This window comes from Sorex fumeus, unplaced genomic scaffold, assembly GCF_029834395.1.
Source record: "Sorex fumeus unplaced genomic scaffold, SorFum_2.1 ptg000044l, whole genome shotgun sequence".
NCBI lineage: Eukaryota > Metazoa > Chordata > Mammalia > Eulipotyphla > Soricidae > Sorex > Sorex fumeus.
The window spans coordinates 48965848-48988447 of record NW_026606101.1 but is presented as its reverse complement, the minus strand read 5'-3'; the positions used below and the strand labels follow the sequence as shown (position 1 = coordinate 48988447).

General features: G+C 43.0%; 1 protein-coding gene across 1 annotated transcript in view; it reads left to right on the top strand.

The window, feature by feature from the left end:
* MCCC1 (methylcrotonyl-CoA carboxylase subunit 1) overlaps positions 1–20516 on the top strand; it is a 64619-nt gene extending 44103 nt beyond the window's left edge. The window contains exons 13-19 of the mRNA XM_056121976.1: positions 1374–1590; positions 4615–4701; positions 11213–11262; positions 15288–15425; positions 16664–16771; positions 17638–17709; positions 20148–20516. Of these exons, the coding sequence (XP_055977951.1) occupies positions 1374–1590; positions 4615–4701; positions 11213–11262; positions 15288–15425; positions 16664–16771; positions 17638–17709; positions 20148–20276 (801 nt within the window). The 3' untranslated portion in view covers positions 20277–20516. The remainder of the gene's footprint in view (positions 1–1373; positions 1591–4614; positions 4702–11212; positions 11263–15287; positions 15426–16663; positions 16772–17637; positions 17710–20147) is intronic.
* The last annotated feature ends 2084 nt before the right edge of the window (positions 20517–22600 follow it).

Genomic DNA, 22600 nt, shown 5'->3' with positions numbered 1-22600 from the left:
GAGATACCCAGCTTACCTAAAAGTAAATAGCTTTTAAATAAATGTGTGGATAAAGGAGTAAATGAATAAAGCTGAGAATCAGTTGGTTTTATTTTATTGAATAGATTTCCCCCCCGGTATGTGTGTGTGTGTGTGTGTATGTCTGTGTATCTGTGTGTCTATGTGTTTGTGTGTGTGTTTGTTTGTGTCAGGGGTCGAACCCTTATATGTGCAAAGCATGTACTCTAACACTGAAGCTCATTTTCAGCTCTAATAACTTCTTAAAATTTTTATATCAGGGTATAAATTTTATATTTTATGTCAGAAGGAAACTTTTTAGAGGTCTCTCTTCTTTTTTTGGTTTTTGTTTTGTTTAGTTTTGAGGCCACACCTTGCTGTGTTTAAGGCTTACTCCTAGCTCTGCACTCAGGGATCACTCTTGGCAGGGGTAGGGAGACCATATGTAGTACCAGGAATCAAACCCAGGTTGGCCTTGTGCAAGTCAAGCACCCTTCCCACTGTCCTATCACTTAGACCCTAGAGGTCCTTTGCATTTTAGCAATCCTGCCTGTTTTGCAATCTTCCTGTTTTTGTGGAATGATTCTGTGTGGCAGATCCATCCTATTTTGCAGATACCATTTTGTTTCTTTAACAGTTATTTTCCTGAGTAAATTGAATGTCTTCACACTACCTAGCCTAACCCTTTTCACCTTACCTTTTCAACATTAAGTCCATATATATACACACTGTACTATCTCGCTCCCCATAATTACTTTATTTGGGAGGGAAAAAATGCCATTTTGTTGTAGGCACACATGGGTAAGTGCTCTTTACTTGAGGCTGATTGTTCATATATAGTTATGTATATAATTGTTTTATATATAATTGTTATATATATTGAAATGAGCTTTGTTATGTTTTCTTAATAATCTTTGTGATTATTAAGCACACCCAACTGTGCTGAGGACTTACTTCTAGCTCTGAGCTCAGGGAATACTCCTGGCAGAATTGGGGGTGCATATGTGTGTTGGGCATTGAACCCGGGTCAGCTCTGTGCAAGGCAAGTGCCCTACCCACAGTATTGTTGCTTCTTCGGCCCTATCTTTATGATTTTCCAAAAAGAATTTTATGGATACTAAAGTTTGGGTTTTACTTTTAAAGGAGTGTGTGTGTGTGTGTGTGTGTTGCTAGAGACTGAACCCAACCCAGGGCCACATATTTATGAGGCCACACTGAACCCCAGTTCCCCTGTTTTCCGTCTGGTTTTTGCTGTTGTTTTTCTGAGTGTGTCCTTAGAAAACAGCATTTCACTGAAGGAGCAGGCCCCGTAGACAGGGTTCTTCCAACGTTCGTTTCCCCACACACCAGGAACATGAACTCGATTCTCTTCCTAGATTGTGGGACTGCACACCAACATTGACTTCCTGCTCAGCCTGGCCAGCCACCCCGAGTTTGAGGCTGGAAACGTGCACACGGACTTCATCCCCCAGCACCGGGAGGAGCTGCTGCCCAGTCGGAAGGCGGGAGCCAAAGAGCTCTTATGCCAGGCAGCTCTGGGCCTCATCCTCAAGGAGAAAGCCGTGTCCGATGCTTTCAGAACACAGACTGAAGGTGAGGAATTCTTCGCTCTTTCCTCAGCTCACCCAGATTTCCGTTCGTCTGCTTGTCTTACCTCAGCCACCCCTGCCTCCCTCTTCTCCTGGGATCGACACCATTCTCTGCCATGTTCTAGTATAAAGAAGAACTTCATACATCATGGCTAAACACCTTTTAGCCCACCTAACCATGTCGAGGTGGATCTTTATAGCCCGTATCCTATGTTCATTCCCTTCTTTTACTCACCTTATTTGTCTCTCCTGGCCTGGCCTGCTTTATGATAGCCTCAAAACCCGAGGCAACTTCCTTAGCAATGGAGACTCACATTCCCTCGGGCTACCCACAGTTAATGGTCGAGCTACTTCCTTTTTTATCATATGATCAAGTTTCAGCCAGTTCTCCACTAGAAAGTTCTTGCCTCTAAATTGAGCCAGAGCTGAGCTCTCACTTCAGTTTACACAGGCTAACTCTGACCTTTACAGCAACTAGAAGAAAAGAGTTGAACCCTTTTATCACTTTATGATTAGGATGATTGTGTTTGCCTGTACTGTTATGGGATCTTGTTATTTAATTTCTGGATTTATTCAAGCATGTTATATATGTGTAAAGCCCAAAATGTATAACTACGTCTGGAGCTGAAGATGTAGGTTAGCAGTAGAGAACTTGCCTTATATGAGTGCGTCAGGCCCTAGATTCAGTACTCAGCAGTAAAGCAGGGGTGGGGTGGGGAAAATCAAAAACAAAAGCTGTACGGTTACTTTTTTTTTCTTTCTTTTTTTTTTTTTTTTGGTTTTTGGGCGATGCTTGGCAATACTCAGGGGTCACTTCTGGGGCTCTGTACTCAGGAATTACTCCTGGCAGTGCTTAGGAAATCATAATGGGGTGCCAAGGATGGAACCCAGATCATCGCTTGCAAGGCAAGTGCGTTGTCTGCTGTTCTATCTCTATGACCCCAACATCTTTTTAGGAGACTCATGCTCATCCTCATTCTGTCCTTCCACGTGATGAATTGCATCAAATATGCCCTGTGTGGTATTCCGGGGCCTAATTTAGTGTTTTCAGAGTAGATTATTGTGAGTTTCAAAGAAAAAGCGTAGGCATGCGCAAGACTTGAGTGCTCGGTGGCTAAGAGCTGCCTCCCCTGGCTGGACAATGGTGAGGGATGGATGAAGGACCGGGGGAACAGAGAAACTGGGCCCGGGCCTCAGGCTGGTTGGTAGACAGTTTATTTCTCTCTCCTCCCTAATGTAGTCCGATCTCTCCCCTTATGGAGCAATCATAGTCATAGTTTTGGTTGTAGTCCCAGTCATCATAGTTCGATCATCATAGTCTCCTCGTAGACCTCAAAGTCCTCTCTTTCATTGTATATTCTTCCCCATCTCATCATAGTCTCCTAGTCCTCTACTTCAGCCATCATCATCATCTAGTCCCCATCCAGGCCTCACAGACCCACTAGTCCTCAAAGACCTCAAAGTCACAAAAGTCTCAGCTCTCATCCTCCCATCTTCCCCCTTACAGCATACTTAGATAGGAATCATGAAGGGCGGGGGGTACACATAGGTGGGTTTGAACATTGTCATAACAACAGACAGAGGTAAAGTCACTCCTTCAGGGGAAGTGCGAAGAGATTAACTCAAGGGCAAAATCTTGTCAGAGGGTTTTGCACAAGGGATTCCATTCAGAGTGCATTGCTTTCTCCTTTCCTCAGCTCGTAATCCATTTAAACAATCATCATCAATTTACTTCTTTTGATATTCCTAGTCATTTTGCATGAACACAGTAAGAGATATATTAAGCTTAAAAGTTGACTCTCCCTAGGGACATCTCTCTATATACCCCAGACTACAGTCCTCAGGCCAGGTTAGTCTTTCCTAACTCCAGCAGAGTCCTTCTTCAGTTACTTCTTTGTGGGTCATGACAGAGTTTGTCCCATGACCATGCTCTTAACTTATTATACTTTGGGTGCTTAGCTTGTCTCCTCTCAATGCCAGGGTAGCTCACAGCTTGCCCTGGGTCCATCCAGTCCCTTCATTGGGATTCTGCTTTTGGAGTGCTAGGAACTAAGGGCAACTGAGACTTAAGTCAAGTAAATATAGATGGATGCCCAGGAGTAAATATTATTTTGGAGTAAAGAAACTCCCCTGTCACAAAGGCATAGCACCAACTGTCTTCCTGTGTCTATACAAAAAGGACATTGCTAAACCATGCAAGTGGCATAAAAGAAAAAGAAAAGCAATACAATTATTAGTGCTTAATGGAATTGGGTGTGCCTCAGGGCACTGTTGTGGGAGTAGCTCAATAAACCTAAGCTCCCTGTGTGAGGAGCAAGGACAACCCAGTGACTCTTGTCCTCACCTGTCTTTATTCTTTAATTTAAATGTGTAATTGGCACAGAGAGGAGCTTCAGAAAAGACTTCTATTTAGCTATACTGTAGCTCCTGGATATTGATGAGCAAAGGTTGTACATTCATGCCTATGGACTGGACCAGGAGTGTATATGGCTAAAAAAAGCCAGGGAAAAGAAAAAATAAAGTAGTAAAGGGTAGAGATCTGGTGGCCTGTAAAATAGTTGTTCTGTCCGAAAGGGTAGATCATTGTGCAGTGTACGCCACCAGAGGATGGTTAAGCTGCAAATACTCAGATTTTTTAAATTTTTTTAAGAAAAGCTGGGATTTTTCATATGGAATTTCCTGAGCTGGAAATGTAAGTACAGGTTTCCTCCACTCCCCAAAAGTGACAGCGCCTCCTGTTTGGTATAATTCGATAGGTTATTTTTGGGAATGCTATTACCATTTGATTTATATGGAAAAAACTTGAGCCTTCTCAAACCCCAAAAATAGCTTATCATATCACACCAAATAAGAAAGTTCTACTTTTGGAGAGTGGGGGAAACCTGTTTCTGATTTAAATTTTGAAAGATGAGAACAAGAAAACCATATCTGAGCTGTCAGCGTAGGACTGTGCTCTCTGCTTTCTTTCGTAAGGTATAACTCCGGTGGAGTTGACGTTCATAAATTTGTCATTGAACTTTCTTTCTAGATCAGTACTCTCCATTTGCATCCAGCAGCGGAAGGAGACTAAACACCACTTACACCAGAAATATGACTCTCAAGGATGGGACAAACAGTAAGTGTTATGTCACTAAAAGGGAAACATGATTCACTTTACATTTATGTAATTAAAATAAAGAGAGAGATCAAGCCCTGGGCCCTAACCAGAGGTGGGTAGAGTACTTGATTTGGATGTGGCTGACCCTGGTTCAATCCCTGGCATCCCATACAGTCCCAGGATCCCACCATGAGTGACCCCTGAATGAAGCACCACTGGGTGTGACCCCTAAAATGAAGCAAAGGAACTGGAGGGATAGTACAGTGGGTAGAGCACTTGCCTTGCATGCAGCCAAACTGGGTTTGATTCCAGCATCCCATATCGTCCCCCAAGCACCTCCAGGAGTAATTCCTGAGTTCACAGCCAGGAGTAACCCCTAAGCATTGCCGGGTGAGACCCAAAAACAAAAAACACCCAAATAAATAAATAAATAATAAAATCGCATTGAAGGAAGCATGCCTACATAGTAGAATTGAATTGGCTGTGGGTAGTGAAGTTAATGGTATTTATTTTTTTCTTCTTTATGCTTTTTCTTATATTTTAGAAATATTATTTTTAAATAATATCATAAAGCACATATATAGCAAAATACTTGAAATTAAAGGGGTCAGAAATGGAAGTGAGTTTATCATTGGAGTGACTTTTTAATGTGGCCTTTCTCTGTCCTCTTTTCTTTATATATATATATATATATATGTATATGTACATATATATGTATATATCCATATTACCAGGCATGGCCCAACATTCCCCCAAATATATATATTTGGCTGGAACGATTGCAGCTGGGTAGGGTGTTTGCCTTACACGTAGCCGACCCGGGTTCAATTCCTCCACCCCTCTTGGAAAGTCCAGCAAGCTACCAAGAGTATCCCGCCCACACGGCAAAGCCTGGCAAGCTCCCCATGACGTATTCAATATGCCGAAAACAGTAACCACAAGTCTCACAATGGAGACAATACTGGTGTCTGCTTGAGCAAATCAGTGAACAATGGGAGGACAGTGCTACAGTGGACAGTGCAACATATATATATATATATATGTATATATATATATACACACACACACAAACATACACATATATATTTATATATATTTATATATATTTATATATATATATATATATTTGCTTTGTCATTTCTCCTCAGGTAAAATATATTACATTTAAATCAGAAGAACACTGGGGCTGGAGAGATAGTACAGGGTAGAAGGCCTTGCCCTTGCATCCATGAACCTCGGTTCAACCCCCAATATCACAGATGATCCTGAGCACTGCCAGGAGTGACCTCTGAGCACAGAGCTAGGAATAGCCGTATTACCAAGGCATGGCCCAAAACTCCACCAAAGAATGAAAAGCAATCCCCAGAATTTCTTGCAGAAGGGAGGAGTATTATTCACTTCTCAGGCAGTGTTTCTGGTGACGTGAGTCGTGAAAAAGCTGTAGTTTATTAAGCACCTTCACGATCATGATCATCCTGTTGTTCGTTGATTGCCTCGAGCAAGCACCAGTAACGTCTCCTTCATCCTAGCTCTGAGATTTTAAAAGAGCCATATTCACTGCTCTTTCAGGGTTAGGAGAATGAGACCCATCATTGTTACTGGTATTTGGCATATTGAGTACAACACGGGAAGTTTGCCAGACTCTGTTGGGCGGGCAGGATACTTTTGGTAGCCTGTCGGGTTCTCCAAAGGAAAAATGGATAGTCTTCCGGGAGCTGGGTTTTTATAGTCTCTGTGTCTTGGCCGTTGATGGGACCAATCTTGTGCTGACGGTAGCTGGTGGGTGTGACGCCTACCTACTGGAAGATGGGGGATCTGGGTAGAGAAGGCCCAGTCCCAATCCAAGCAGGCTTGGAGATCTCAGCCCCGGGACCTGCATGCCTGGGTTCCTCTGCCAGTTCCTTCAAGCATGAGTCTTGTCCGGACATGTGGAGAGTGGTCTCAGCATGGCTGTGGCTGGTTCTGGAGGTCTTTGGCTGCTGGGGCTCTGCTCAGGGGCTGGGGTGGGGGGAAGGGAAACTTAACCCATCTCCCTCCAAGGGGCCCCCGGTGAGGACAGCCAGGCACGGGGGCAGGAGACTCTTAAGCACCTTATCACCCGTAAATTCTCATTTTCCCACCAACTCTGGAGAGTCACCAGAATCAGCCCCGAAGGTCCAGTGGCTCCGTCAATGCTGTGAGTGGCTCTTTCTCCCCTTGCCTCCTGCCAATCCTGCCAATCTTCCCAAGGCCGTTGATTTTTTTTTTTCCCCAAACCAATTGGAATGGGTTCAGAGGGAAGACTGGTTTATTGTAACTGAAGCCAGGGGAGGCAGGAGGGATTTTATCAGTCTGTGACTGGAGCAGTGTAGCCGAAGGAATGCAGTCTTGGCTAACTGGTGACAGTGTCCCTTCTGCCGCAGGTTGACTTGCAGAAAGTCCTGTGGGAACCAGTTTAGTGAGAACAGAGGGAATTGCCTTGTAGGTGAGGTGTCACTGAGTGGTGGAAACGCCATTGTCCAAAAATGTGCCCACCGGGTGGGACAGACTCCTGCCAACATATTCTTCCTCCCTTGCCAGAGTAGCCTCACCCAGCCTTGCAGGTACTCACTCATACCTGAACCAAACCCTTGCTCACGAGTTGTTTGTTAGTTAATGACCCTTTAGCTAATTCCTCCTGAGCCGAGATGTTCATTACCTCTGGAGGTTGGTGCATCTTGAAGCCTTCAGGCTTTGTCTAGAAACTTTGTAAACACCCGATGCTATAATAGCATTCTATAGCTGGCTCACCCATTCCTGTGTGGCTGGTGTCCCTGTGCATCTCATTCTGCAAAACAGCCTCCTCAGGCTGAGAGTATCTTATTCGAGACCTCTTGGTTGTTGTTACTTTTTTTGGAGGCCACACACAAAGGTGTTCAGGGCTCACTCCTGGCTCTGTGCCCAGGGGTCACTCCTGGTGGTGCTCAGGGGACAGTATGGGATGCTGGAGATGGAACTCACGTCGGCCACCTACAAGGCAAGTGTTGTCCTTGCTGCATTATCTCTCTGGTCCTCGTTTTACTCCAGATTTCTACCTTCTGATTACAAGTAGCAGCTACCGAAGTTTCTGTGACTTCTTCAGCCAGAATTAAACAGAAAAAATATTGGTCTTTGGTTTTGACACACCCTGATTGACCTTCAGGGTCAGGGGATTGAGTCGGGCACATGCCTTGTATGTGGGAGGTGCTGGGTTTCTCCCCGGCACCACAAAATGAGGACATAAATTAAAATTTTAAATTAAATTTAAATTCAGATGACCCAGTGGTTGTTTTGACATGGTTCTTCACCGAGGCACTGAATAGGAGTTGAATTATACTCTACTTCTTGGAATTTTTTGTAATTAAAAAATAAAGAATTGAAAAGCCCACAGCAATATTGTTGGCTATACCCGTGTCTCATCGTCCTTCAAAAACACGTCTGCAGAGAGGTCAGGTGCCAACACACAAAGCTGGATGCGTGATTTGAATGTGGGAGCCACGGGTTCGATTCTGAGGACCCCTGGGAGTGGCCCCCGAGCTCCGCCACATGGCTCCTTCCCAGTTGATTTTTTAAATTTGAATACAGCGACTTTGAGCTACATCCTAGTGAATCTCTAATGAATGTGAACCCAACATCAGCTGTGGCCGAATAAGGAAGCACACCACGAAGCAAACCCTCAGGCCCAGAGCAGTGATGAATCTAAAGTAAATATTCAAGACAGGAACAACATTCTCCCTTACTGGCAGCTTGTTCTAACCTCAGTAATAATAATAATAATATTAATAGCTAAGAATGAGTACTGGGTTTATGGCAGATGCTATACTTAAGTACTTACTGTAGACTGTTTTATTTGAGTTTTCAGAAAAATAATGCCAGTGTTACCATTGATATCAACTTTATTAATAGAGAACTAATATATAGAGAAATTATTAATTTTGTTTTTGTTTTGGGGCCATACCTGGCAGTGCCTAGAGCTGACTTCTGGCTCCGCACTCAGGGATCACTCCTGATGGGGCTTGGAGGACCATGCCAGGTTCCAGGAATCAAAGACGGGCTGGCTATATGTAAGGGAAGCACCCTACCTATTGTACTGTCACTCTGGCCCCAGAGAAATGAGCAACTTGTAGAAATTGTTATGGGATCACATCTGGTCATGTTCAGAAACTGACCCAGCCAGCAGTGATGGAGTTGGAGGGTGGCTTGGGCCACACCTATTGGTAGCCAGGGGTCACTGGTGCCAGGGATCAAATCCAGGGTCTCTCACATGCAAAGTATGTGCAGTAGCACTTAAACCACACCCCTGGCTCCAGGAGTTTTCTCCTCCGCTCCCCCTTCCTCCCTCCCTCCCTCCCTCCCTCCCTCTCTTCTTTCCTTCCTTCCTTCCTTCATCAAACCTAGCTGTGCTCGGGAGCTGCTCTGGGGGAACCCCTTACGGTCACTCTCCATAGTGCCAATGGTACAGAGCTGTGCTGGGGGTTGAGCCTGGGCCTCCTACCTCCAAAGCTGATGCTTAGCCCTGGTCATCTCCGCAGCCCGGCCCAGTACTTTTCACACCAATAATAAATGAGAAAGCCAGATTTGCGATGTGCCTCTCCGGGGTCCTGGTGCGCACCTACGCCTCATTATACTAAACTCCCATCATGTATTAAATAAGTGTTTCAGTTCTCTGGTAGAGTCATCAGCTACCTCCATGCAGGAGCAACTCATTCATTCCCCCTTTAATGTAGGAAAGAATTTTCCTTGCAACATCTGCTGACATCCATATAGGTAACTCGATGCACCTCTTTTCAGAAGTTAGGAATATTGACAGGAAATAGGGTGGGGAAATTGAATTCATCTACACTTCCAGTACAAAGTTTTTGTTTTAAAAAAAAAAAAGGATATTCAGAAAAAAAGGAAGAAAAAAAGATGTGTTGGTGGTCCCAGTTTTGGTTTCTTTGGAGGTTGTGACTGTTTGACACAGGACAAGTCTGTGTACAGGAAGGTTGGACAGCTGCAGCCAGGACAAGACAGGCCTTGGAGTTAGAGTGTGGGCTTGAATTGTGCCTCTGTTTGTCTCCTGTGACCTGTGCATGAATCATTTACTCTCCAAGCCCCAAGTGTCCACACCCAGAGGGTAATGGGTTGTTGTGGAATCTGTCCTTGGGTTGTTGTGGATATTAAATGAAACATTACATCTACAAAAAGCAAGCAGTTCAGGAGCACTGACTTTCATCACTTGGTGGCGGAGGGTGTTTGGGCTACACCCTGTTGTAGCTTATTCCTCGCTCTGTGCTCTGGGATCATTCCAGACAGTGCCTGGGGGAGAGCAGAGTCAGCCGTATGCAAGGGAAGTGCCTTCATCCCAGGACTATCTCTCCAGCTCATCATTACCTGTTTAAGTGTGCCCTTACAGCTACTGAAAGAACAAAAGTAGCTGTGTATGTCTGTGTTAATGAAAAGTTGGCTGCGGAACAATCCATGTAACAATATCCAGTTTGCCCAAAGGAAAATAAGCTTATACATTTTAACAGCTCTCAAGGTTGCTCATGGAAATATTGATAGCAGTCACATCGAAGACCAGAAACTTCAGGTCCAGAAGCTTTCACAGTGTTTTCAGTGGTTGACTTCTATGAAAATTTATTTTTGCAGCTTTTTAAAACAACTGATGAGGAGAAAAATCACCCTGTCATAAAACTTGTTGAGGAAGGCTGAGGTTTGGAAACAGGTTTGAGGTGACACTGTCAAAATAACTGTTTGAAGTGCCAGGGAGTAGAGGAAATTGCTTTGATCTGTATTGTTTCCCCCAGAGAACTCCTGTTTTCCACTTCATAGGATAGTCTTCAACTAATTCTGTATTGACACAATAATTAGAATATGTTGTAGTTCGTAGTTTGTTGTTATTTATGAAGCACTTTTTTTTAAGATTTTGGGGCCACGCTCAATGGTACTTGGGGTCTCCTAGCCCATTGCTTGAGCTCACTCCCAGTGGTGCTCATGGGACCACTTGATGCAGAACTCAAACCCAGAGCTCTGGCATGCCACGCATGTGCTCTGGCCCATTGAGCTTCCTCCCTATCCCAGAACTTTTGCTCTTTATCATTGTTCCATTCTTGTGGCCATTGGCTGATCTGAATAGATCAAAAAATTGACTTAATTTTAAGTGACTTAATCAAGATCTAAGAACTGATCATGCCACAGACAGCAGCCAATTTAGTACTTAACCAGAACTTTTCTTTCTTCATTACATTTTCTACTATAATTCTGCTGCATTTCTTGTTGGAAAAAAAAATTTAATGTCCTATGATCTTTATGGAGCCAGAAGGTAGTACAGCATACAGTGCGCTTGCCTTGCACATGGTCGACCAGGTTCGATCTCTGGTATCACATATGGTCTGTTAAATCTAGATCTTTTTATTTTAATTGCCAGGAAGCAACAAGATACTGAAACCCCTAAGAGCTAGTTATCTTTACATTTAAAGTAAGATTTGGGGTCATTGAGTAAAAGAATGTTTTCTAATTTTTCTTTAATTTTTCCCCTTTTTCTATAAAGATGTAGCCATAGCTGTAACATATAACCATGATGGGTCATATAGCATGCAGGTAAGCCTTGGTTTTGTTCTTCAGTTCAGACCTAAATCTGATCTCGCTCATGCTGAATAGGGTTGCTTTGTTGTGTTTGTTCTTGCACTATGGTTTCTCTTAATCCACACACAATTATAAGTAGAGTTAGGAGAATTTATTTGTACTTTTATTTCTGACTTGTCGAAATATTACCCCTATAAATATTCTGATTGTGTATTCATTTTGACTACATTCTCCTTAAAAGTAGAAGTTCGACACCCTCCCTCCCCCCCCACCCCCACCCCACACACACATTAAAAAAAAAAGCGCTTTGGATTGAGCAACTCACCAGCTCCTAGACTCTTTGCTTGGATTTATACCTCAAGCAATAGCATATCTCAGACTTTTGGTCACAGGACCCCTCAACCACTTTTTAAAGATCACTGAGATATCCCTCCCAAAGAGCTTTTGTCTGTGTTTGTTAACATCTGTTATATTTGTTTGGAAAATTAAAAGGAGACTGTTTATTTTCCTTGTTATCTGAATGCATGTATTTTCGAGGAGATGTTATAATTTTTTTTTCAAATAAACCTGACTTCAAAGGCATAACGTTTCCAGGACACAGGTTAAAATCATTACGTAGGTTCGCATTGGTATGCAGCCGTCAGCACCAACATTGCCAGCGTGTATTTCCTCTTTCAAAACTAAGTGCCTATACCCATAAACACCAGCACCCTTGTCCCCCCTCCCCACCCCCCACCCAGGAGATCCTAGTAGCCACCACTCTCCTTTCTGTCTCTCAGACTAGACTGATCTGGATCTCTTTCTTTCCCTTCCCCTCCTTTCCATTCTCTCCCCTTCCTTCCCCCTCCTCTTCCTTTTCCCTTCTCCATAGTATTTCCTCTGTCTTCCCTTCCCCCTTTGCATCTCCTCTGTCTTCTCTTGACCTTCCCTTTCTTCCAGTCCCTTCTCTTCCCCTTCTACTTCATGTTTCCATTGTCCTGTATTCCCTTCTCTTCTCGTTTCTTTCATTTTGTCCTTTTCCTATTTTAAATCCCCTTCCCTTCCCTCTCGTAGCTGCTGTTGTTGTGATGTCCTGGGGTCACACATGCTGTGCTCACATCCTTGTGGGGAGCCAGCAAGAGTCACGCATTCCAGGTGATGCGTGTGCACGTGCTCTCCAGATGCCTGACTCTTCGTGCTGTGGTGCTCCTATAGGGGCCTGCTGGAAGGCCTGCCCTGGGGTTGTGTTCACACACCCCTGGCTTATGTAATGGAGGCTGCATATTTGGATGCGCCATCAGGAGGCCTGGAGAGTAGAGCTCCTAGTATTGCACACAGTGCACGTGGGCAACACGAGGGATTGAACTCCTGGCCCCCTGGAACCTGGGCTATAACTCAGCGGTAGAATGCTTGCCTTACACGTGCAATGCTCTGGGTTTGGTTCCAGCATCACGGACAGAAATAAGTAAACACAAGAGTCTGAAGTCACGGATTCACATCTGCAAGGCAGGCACTTTTAACCATGCCACCATTCCCAGACCCTGTCTCTTAGATAACTGAAACGCTTCAGTATTTGGCCTTTTGTGCTTCTTTGTTCACTTAGCATAATATCTTTAAAGTGTTTCCTTATTATAACATGTTTCCATAGGCCCTAATGGCTGAATAATATCCTAGAATGTGTGTGTGTTTTGTTTTATTTTAACAATACACAGGGATTACTTCCTATTCTACGCTTGGAGGTTGCTCCTTGCAGTTCTTAGTGACCACGTGGTCATGGGCATCGAACCTGAACAAAACATATACTCTGCCCATTGAGCTATCTCTCTGGCCCTTATTGTATATACCACACTTTGTTCATTCATCTTTTAAACACTTTGGGTAGCTTCCACCTTTTGACTATCATAAACTATGCATCTATGGACTGCAATATGCAAATTTCCCTTCAAGACTATTTTTACTTCTTTGAAGCATATACCCAGAACTGAAATTTCTAAATCATATGTATTATTGTATTTTTAATGTTTTGGACATCTACTATACTGTTTCCCATAAATGCTGTCATTTCACATCTTCACCAAAAGTATATGAAGCCTCCAAGTTCTCTATATCCTTGCTGATACTTACTTTATACTTTTTTTATAACAGTTCTAATGGGTATCAAGTAGTAATGATTAAGATTTTCATTTCCATGAAATCATGTTTAGACATCTTTTTGTGTGCTGATTGTTTATCTGTGTACCTCCTTGGCAGAGATATATTCCAGCTCTTTTAATCAAGTTAGTTTGTCATCATCATTGTTGTTGTTATTGAATTCAAGGATAAGTTGAGAAAAATTTAAAACCCAAGATTGTACAACTATATGTTCCATTAGTGTCAGAGCAGTAGCATTATCATATCCTGCATTATCTAGAAAACTCCACTGTATTTTCAAAATAGTCCTTGATTAAAAATAGCCTCTAACATTGCCAAAATGAAGTTCTGAAAGTTTGAGGGGGGGGAGAAAAGCACTGCAGGGCTAAGGGATATTATAGGAAGGAAGTAAGCCCAGGTGTTACAGCATAAGGCTGCAGATTATGACCCTGGTTCAAATCCCCAATACCACATATGGTCCTCTGAGCACAGCCAGGTAAATAAATAAATAAATAAATAAATGAAACACTGTGATGCAACCAAATTCTTGTTATAAGGTACAATTTCTTAGAGTGGAGCAGATTTGTAACATCAACTAAAATATTTCATATTCTTTAGAATGGATTTAATCAATGATACACTTTTGCTCCCCACTTTGGTTTTCATTCTCTGCAATTTGAAAAAAAAAACTATGGGAAGTTTATTACTTCAGTAAAATGGGCGTTGTCATCCATTTTATTACTTCTGGTTTGGAAACCACCTTTTCCCTTGGTGCATGCAAATTTGTATAACCTACACATGGAGTATCGTTTACAGTTTTAGAGTGTGCTTTTGTAAATCTTTAAGCAAAAATGATTCCAAGTCTAACTTTTTTATCCTGAGAATTCCATAAACATTTGATGATTAATTTAGTTGCTTACAACGCAGAGTAAAATGTTGTATTATACAGGATAGATGAAAACTAATGTGTAAATATTTTAGGATAACCTGTTTCACCTTAGCCTAGATAATCTATTTGAAAAGAATAGCCATGGGACTTTGGCATTTACATCATAGGAACTAAAATGAGAGTGAGTGAGAAAGAGAGATCACTGAAATTTATTTCCTGCTGCAGCAGAAAGGTTTCATGACTCTCTTGAAAAATGATGTATGAAAACTTTTATTTGTTTTATTTCTCTTTGAGTGAGAAAGTTGTAGTCAAATCGTAGCTAATTTATCTTATTTACTCATAACTGAAGCCCATAAATTGATCTACATGTTGGTTTGATTTAAAAAAAAATGGCCTTTAATGATATGCTCCCAGGTTTTTTTATTACTGGCGTTAGCATGATAAAAATGAATATGACTCTAGATACTCAGAAATAAGTATTAAAAATATGTAATTGAATTTTTAAATATTTTTGTCTGGGCTGGAGCGATAGCATAGCAGGTAGGGCATTTGCCTTGCATGCAGCCGACCTGGGTTCGATCCTTCTCCCCTCTCAGAGAGCCCAGCAAGCTACTGAGAGTATTCTACCCGCATAGCAAAGCCTGGCAAGCAACCGTTGACATATTCGATATGCCAAACACAGTAACAACAAGTCTCACAATGGAGACATTACTGGGCCCGCTCGAGCAAATCGATGAACAACGGGAGGACAGTGCTACTTTATTTATATTTCTATTTTTGCTAGCATTCTAAAATAAATCTTTAGTTGTAGCATTTATTTATGGCACTATGTATTAAAGAATTTTTCCCCTGTTTCTTGTCTTACTGCTGTTTTGAGCTAAAGTGTTTTGTTTGCAAATCTATTCCTGTTTGACTTTTATAAAAGACAGTTACCTATTACCTTTTGAAACTGTTAAGAGTAAATAATTGATTCTGATTTTATTGATTCTTGTAAGGGTGTCCATATATCTTAAATGGCTTATTTTGGTTATTTTTTTTTTAGATTGAAGATAAAACTTTCCAGGTCTTTGGTGATCTGTATGATGAGGAGGATTGTACTTACCTGAGATGCTCTGTTAATGGAGCTGCTAGTAAAACAAAGCTGATCATCCTGGAAAACACTATCTACCTATTTTCCATGGTAATATTTCTTTATACTAAGTAATACTGTTGTGGGTTTGGAGAAAAATCTCTTGAACAAGCCATTCCTCTGATCGCAGTTAGATCCCACTTCCTTTGATCATTGCTCTGGTTTTTCTCATTTTCCTCTCTCCTTTGTCTTTGTAGAGAGGATCACCCTCTTTAGTGGGCAGTGCTCTTCCTGGAGACTTGATGCCTGAATATTTTTCCCTATCATCTTTCTTGTGTGATGTGGAATCTGGAATTGGGAGGGAGGTGACCCTTGGGAGAGGCATCTATGGATGTGGTATTTTTTTTTCTTTCTGGGTCACACCCAGTGATACTCAGGGGTTATTACTGGCTCTGAGCTCAGGAATTACTCCTGGCAGTGCTCAGGGGACCATATGGGATGCTGGGGATCGAACCCTGGTAGGCCCTCCGCAAGGCAAACGCCCTACCCGCTGTACTATCACTCTGTCCCCAGGATGTGGTATTTTTTGTGGGGAAGGTGGGCAGTAGGAAAGAGTTGAATATAGTGGTAGCCTCCCAGAAGTCAAAGAATAGTTGAACAATCTTTGTATGGAGTTGGCTGTTTCTAACCCCTTGCTTTCAGTCAGAATCTCACAGCCCTGTGAGCCCTGCTCCATAGGCAGAAGAAAGAGAACCAAATATGAAATAGACTTTGGTCTCTTCAGAATCATAACCTTTGGGTACCATCTACTAGGTCATTTTTTTGTGATGAGATGCTTTTTGTATTCCAGTCACTCAACTATAGAATGTGGAGTCAAGGATCATCTCATTTTACTCCTTTCCATAGCTACTTATGTACAATGGAAAGTTCTAGAATGAGAAACTACCTTGGTTGAAATCTTTGCCCTACCTCCTGGACTTTCGTTACCCTAACCATAAATAGGAATGATTTCCTCATAGGGTAGTGCTGGTGATTAAAGATGTGTGTGTGTGTGTATGTGTGTGTGTGTGTGTGTGTGTGTGTGTGTCTTTACCTACAGTTGAGTATAGTCATTTCTTTATTCAAATCCTGTGAAGCATGTACCCATTACTCCTTTACAATGGAAAGCCAAGTCTGAGAGGGGTTGAGTAACTCTCTAGGCTCACAAAGCTAGATTAGAAACCTCGTATTAAAGATGATTAATATTTCACAAGTACTTTGAAAACAGTTATTATCTCTGTATATTTATTTAAAAACATATATATATATAGTGGTACCATTTTTGCTTTTGTTTTGTTTTTTATTTGTAGGAAGGGAGTATTCAGATTGACATTCCAGTTCCCAAATACTTATCTTCAGTGAGCTCAGAGGGAACCCAGGGTGGAACCATTGCCCCAATGACTGGAACCATTGAAAAGGTAATCACGAGGGTGTGTGTAGGATGACATCTAAGAAGGCCCAGTGAGTGCCCGCGCTGAACTTTGTCCTTTATATCCTTTCTCTCTCTAAATCTTATTTCCTGGAAAGCATCTATTTTCAGAAAACAAGGATAGATACGTAGATTGATAGATGTACATATATATTAAATTCAAGTTCTATATTATTTTTGAGTGAAAAATACCCATTTGCCTAATTTATGATAAACTTATTTTTTAATTTTTATAAAACAGTCTTCTGAATAGACATTTTAAGGTTAAAATGGAGCATTCACCAAACCTTATTTTAAAAGATGAGTTCTTTTAAAGTTAAATTTTACAGTAAATTTTTTTTTCACAAAATAATGGTATTGCATCTAATACCCATAAATGCATCCATGTCAAAATGAAATTTGAAAGGCTGATATTAGTGAAGGGTCTGCATGTGGTTTGAATTGAATGCAGTCTATATCAGAGTTGAGATCCCAGAGCAGGACCAGACTGACCTGTAGCTCCTCTCTGATTTTCAGGGCACCATTGCCTGTGGCAGACGAGACAACCACAGAGACTTACATGTTGCTTTTGGGCTTCCTAACTAGTCTTTGGGGCTACAAAGGGGCCAGCCCCCCAGTACTTAGCCAAATGGGAAGGACAGCTAAATGCGAAGGCCCCAGGATGAGGCATTGCTCAGGACTGCGGGAGCCACCTCAGGGGTGCTCAGGGGACCCTAAGGTGCTAGGGCTCCAGCCAGGACCCATGTGTGCCTGTGCCCCGCCCCCTGTGCTATCTCCCGGCCCCTGCTCTGTAGATTTCAGCACCAGGAAGGACCCTGCAGTTCTCACTATTAACCAGTTGCGCTGACCCTCTAGGTGTTTGTGAAAGCTGGAGACAGAGTCAAAGCTGGAGATTCTCTCATGGTTATGATCGCCATGAAAATGGAGGTAAGTGAAGCCAGGGGCTCGGTTGCCAGGACCCTTCGGAAGCCATCAGCTGTAATTGTTCTCCTGCCTTATGTTGGGAGTCAGTGACATTCTAGATACTGAGAGCCATTGACTGGAGCAGCAGTGGCAGAAAACAAAACCATGCCAGGCTTCTCTTCAAGACCTTTTTATTTTGTGCTGCCATCTTTTTCATTTCTGATTCTGCAGTTGATGAAATAATCTATAGATTCCAACAGGGTCCCAGCTGAACACTGTTGATATTTTTGTCTACCAAATTTAGGTGCTTGAAATCAGTAACAGACTGATGACCTTCAACAAATTAAATTAGTGCTTAGGTTTTCAGTGGCTGGAAATTGTAGACTAGTAGTTCTCAGCCCTAACCACACATTACAGTCATCTGGGTTCTTAGATTTTAGTGGGGGAGCCAGAGATACAGTACAACTTGAAAGACACTTGCCCTAGTCAACCTGAGTGTAATCTTCAGTACCCCATATGGTGCCTGGAGCCCCCTCAGGAGTGATATCTGACTGCAGAGCCAAGAGTTAACCCTCAGCACAGAGGTGTGTGGCCTCAAAACAAAACAAAGCAACAACAAAAAATTGCTTTCTGACCAGGAACAAAACTCACCAGTCGAGCTCATGCTTTGCATATTTGAGACCCTGGATTTGATCCTTAGCACGCTACCACACATGTATACCATTGCATGCACATATCACACACACTGCATATCCACCATCGGCCTCCAGAATTTTTGTTTTACTTCCAAGATGAAATTCTACAGTGAAAGTTGAGTTGAGTACCACCAGAAGTGATTTCTGAGCACAGAACCAGGAAATCACTGCCAGGTGTACCCTTCTCCCCCCATAAAAAGTTGAGAATTAACAGCCAGACCAAAAGTTCCCCATTACTAGCCTCTAATCCTGTATGTCAGCATAGGAGTGATCCCTCCCATTCAAACTAAGCACACCATAAAAGACATGTCATTTTCTCAGCATGATGTTATGTGGAAAAGAATTAAAAGACAGAGATGACCTTTAAAAAAAAGTGGGCTCCCACGAACGGTCTCTCTGGCTCCTCATCAAGCTGCTCAACGGCCTTGATCCCAGAGACTCAGGAACAAATCTCGAAACCCAGCATCTTTTGGCAGAAATGTGTCCGGACCCCGCAGTAGGTTACTGTTGCCGGGCCACCCCAAGGGGGAATGGGTGCTTTCCCTCCGCCTGCTCCCTCTTGGCGACTTGGTGGCTGTCATCCTCCAGGGGCCATTGGACAGTCAGGCTTGGGCCCGCAGTGACGAAACTTGTTGGGCCTCACAGGATGGGGGAGGGGGGAGCCGGGCCTGTCCTCCCCACCCCAACGAGACCCCAAGTCATCGCCCACGAACGGCCTCTCTGGCTCCTCATCAAGCTGCTCAACGGCCATGATCCCAGAGACTCAGGAGCAGATCTCTAAACCCAGTGGCTTTTGGCAGAAATCCCTCCAGATTTAAGTGTTAAAATTTCGGAATTTCAAAACCACATGGCCCTACTGCAGCCACACGACATCATATGTTATTCATAACCAGCAATAGAACACAAATTGTCTATTGTTGCCTTTTCAGCAGATCTGAGTGTTGGGGTAAAATCTCAAATAATGGTGGGTCTGGTGTCGAAATAGTGAATGTGATCAAAGTAGAGAGAGAGTAATGTGGAAATCATCTGCCCCACAGGCAGGGGGAGGGTATGGGATGGGGGTATACTGGGATTTTTGGTGGTGGAGAATGGGCACTGGTGTTTCATTGTATGACTGAGACTTAGACCCAAAAGCTTTGTAACTGCTCTCATGGTGATTCAGTAAATAAAATTATAAAAAATGGAAAAAAAAAAGTAAGGTGGAGTTCATGCACAATTCAATCAGCTAATCAGTGGCTGAATAAATAGCAGTACCCCTACCAAAAAAAAAAAAGTGGCTTCATGTTTTTCACTTTTTGTGTGACTCTTTTGGGGAGGTAAGTAAGCGATAGCACAGCGGTAGGGCCTTACAAGCGGCCAACATGGCCGACCTGAGTTCGATTCCTCCGCCCCTCTCGGAGAGCCCGGCAAGCTACTGAGAGTATTCGATATGCCAGACACAGTAACAACAAAAGTCTCCAATGGAGACGTTACTGGGCCCGCTCAAGCAAATCGATGATCAACGGGAGGGCCTTTACTTTACTTTACTTTTTGGGGAGGTGGCATACCCTGCCATTACTCAGGGGCTACTCCTGGCTCTGTGCTCAGGGATCACTCCGAGGAGTGCCCGGGGACCATATTGCAGTGGCAGGACTCCAGCTGCATTGGCTGCATGCAAGGCAGGTGCCTTTGCCTCTGCTTTTTGTCTTTGGCCCCTTGTTCGGCTTTCTTGACTTGGTTTGTTCTCAGTCTTCATTGTCTCACGGGCTCTGTCTTATGTCTCTGCAGCACACGATAAAGGCTCCAAAGGATGGCACAATCAAGAAGGTGCTCTACAAAGAGGGCTCACAGGCCAACAGGCACGCACCGTTGGTCGAGTTTGAAGAGGAGGAATCTGACAAGAAGGAAGCCAAGTAAAGGCTGGTGCATCCTGTCTTCGGTGTGGCATCCCCATACCTGCCAAAGTGCCTTCCGGCTCTCCTCGGGGGCTGAAAAGCAGCTGCTTTACGAAATGATCCTGATTGTGCCCAAATCACTTCCCCTTTGAGAATCACGCACTTTGATCACAAATACAGTAAATTGTCTCAAAGTATTTCATGCTAATAAAATGAATCATACTTTTTTAAGGAAAGCTACTCTGGTTGATTTCTGCTTCCAATTTTGAATGATATAGTATCTTTTAAGAAGCTGGGCAGGATTGCCATTCAATGCCTCTTTTTCAAACCACAGCACCCAAAAGGAGAGCGAGAACAAAAGGGAATGCCCTGCCACAGAGGCAGAGTGGGATGGGGGTGTGTGTGGGTTGAAAGGGGTACTGGGATCGGTGGTGGTGGAGAATGGGCACTGGTGGAGGGATGGGTACTCAATCATTGTATAACTGAAACCCAAGCATTGTATAACTGAAACCCAAACATTTGTAAGTCTACAACAGTACCTCACGGTGTTTCACTAATAAAAATTAAAAAAAATAAAATTGCATTAAAAAATAAAGAAGCTATTGTAAAGAGTGCTGCAATGAACAAACAATTGCAGATGTCACTTCGACTATACCTTTTTGCCTCTCTGGGATATATTCCCAGGAGTGCTATAGCTGGGTCAAATGGCAGATCAAATTCTAATTTTTTGAGAGTCGTCCATACTGTTTTCCAAAAGGGTTGGACCAGCCGGCATTCCCACCAGCAGTGAAGGAGGGTCCCTTTCTCGCCATATCCGCGCCAGCACCGGTTGCTTTTGTTCTTGTGGATGTGGGCCAGTCTCTGTGGTGTGAAATGATATCTCATTGTGGTTTTGATCTGCATCTCTCTGATGATTAGTGATGTAGAGCATTTTCTCATGTGCCTTTTTGCCATTCGAATTTCTTCTTTGCGAAAGTTTCTGTTCATTTCCTCACCCCATTTTTTGATGGGGTTGGGTGATTTCTTCTTATGGAGTTTAACCAGTACCTTGTATATCCTTGATATCAACCCCTTGTCGGATGTGTACTTGGTGGGGGCTGGGGGGGATGCTGGGACCCGTGGTGATGGATGACGGGCACTGGTGGAGGGATGGGCACTTGATCATTGTATAACTGAAACCCAAGCACAAAATTTGTAAGCCTATAACTGTACCTCATGGTGTTTCACTAATAAAAAAAAAAAAAAGGAGCAAATTTGAAAGAAAAAAATAAAAAAATAAAGAAGCTGGGCAGGAACTTGATGAAAGGAGAATGTCTGGGAGAGGAAAAGTTGATGAACTCTGAATTCTTTCCAAGTTACAACAGTGATGTAGGTGGACAGTGAAGTATGTTGGAGACAGATAGGAAAGAGGTAAAACTGAACAAGGTTATTATTTTTGTTTTCACACACAGTTTTTTTTTCTTTCTGGGTCACACCCAGTGATGCACAGGGGTTACTTCTGGCTCTGCACTCAGAAATTACTCCTGGCAGTGATGGGGAACCATATGGGATGCTGGGAATCGAACCTGGGTTGACTGCGTGCAAAGCAAATGCCCTACCCACTGTGCTATAGCTCCAACCCCTGTTTTCACAGTTTTGGGGAGAGTTATGGCCCATACCTGGTTGTCTTCAGGGGTTGCTTCTGTCTCTGCACTTAGGAATCATTCCTGGTGGACTCGGGAAACCTTATAGAATGCCAGGGATCAAATCTGGGTCAGCCACATGCAAGGCAAATATACTTCGGCCTCCAGTTTTTTTTCCTCAGAAAGGGTCAGAGGGAGGGGCCTCCCATCCAGTGCTTAAGGAGCTCTGGGATTCAACTGTATGGTCCTCCAACAGTGCTGGGCATCACACGGTTACACTTGCTGGTACTTGGTGATATGGATCGAACTTGCAGCCTCATGTATACTGGGCACTCTAACCTTTGAACTCTCCCTCTGGCCTTTTCAATAAGAATCTTTTTTTTAAAAACAGTTATGCAGTAAAAGATATAGATGCTAGTTGGTTCTCATTTGTATGATTGCAAAATTTCTATCCAAGACTGCCTATTCTGCCTTTATTGTGCTCTCTAAGCTCATACAAATATTAGTACTCAGACTTACATTCATATGTTTTATATGTATATGCAATGTTTATGTATAATGATAAATCACGATATATCATATATCATATGGGGGGGGCGGAGAAGGGTTGACCATTGACCAGACCTGGTGGTACTCAGGATTTACTCCTAGTCTGTTCCCACTTCTGACACAGGGATCACTTCTGGCAGTGCTCAAGGGATCGTATGTGATGCCGGGGATTGAA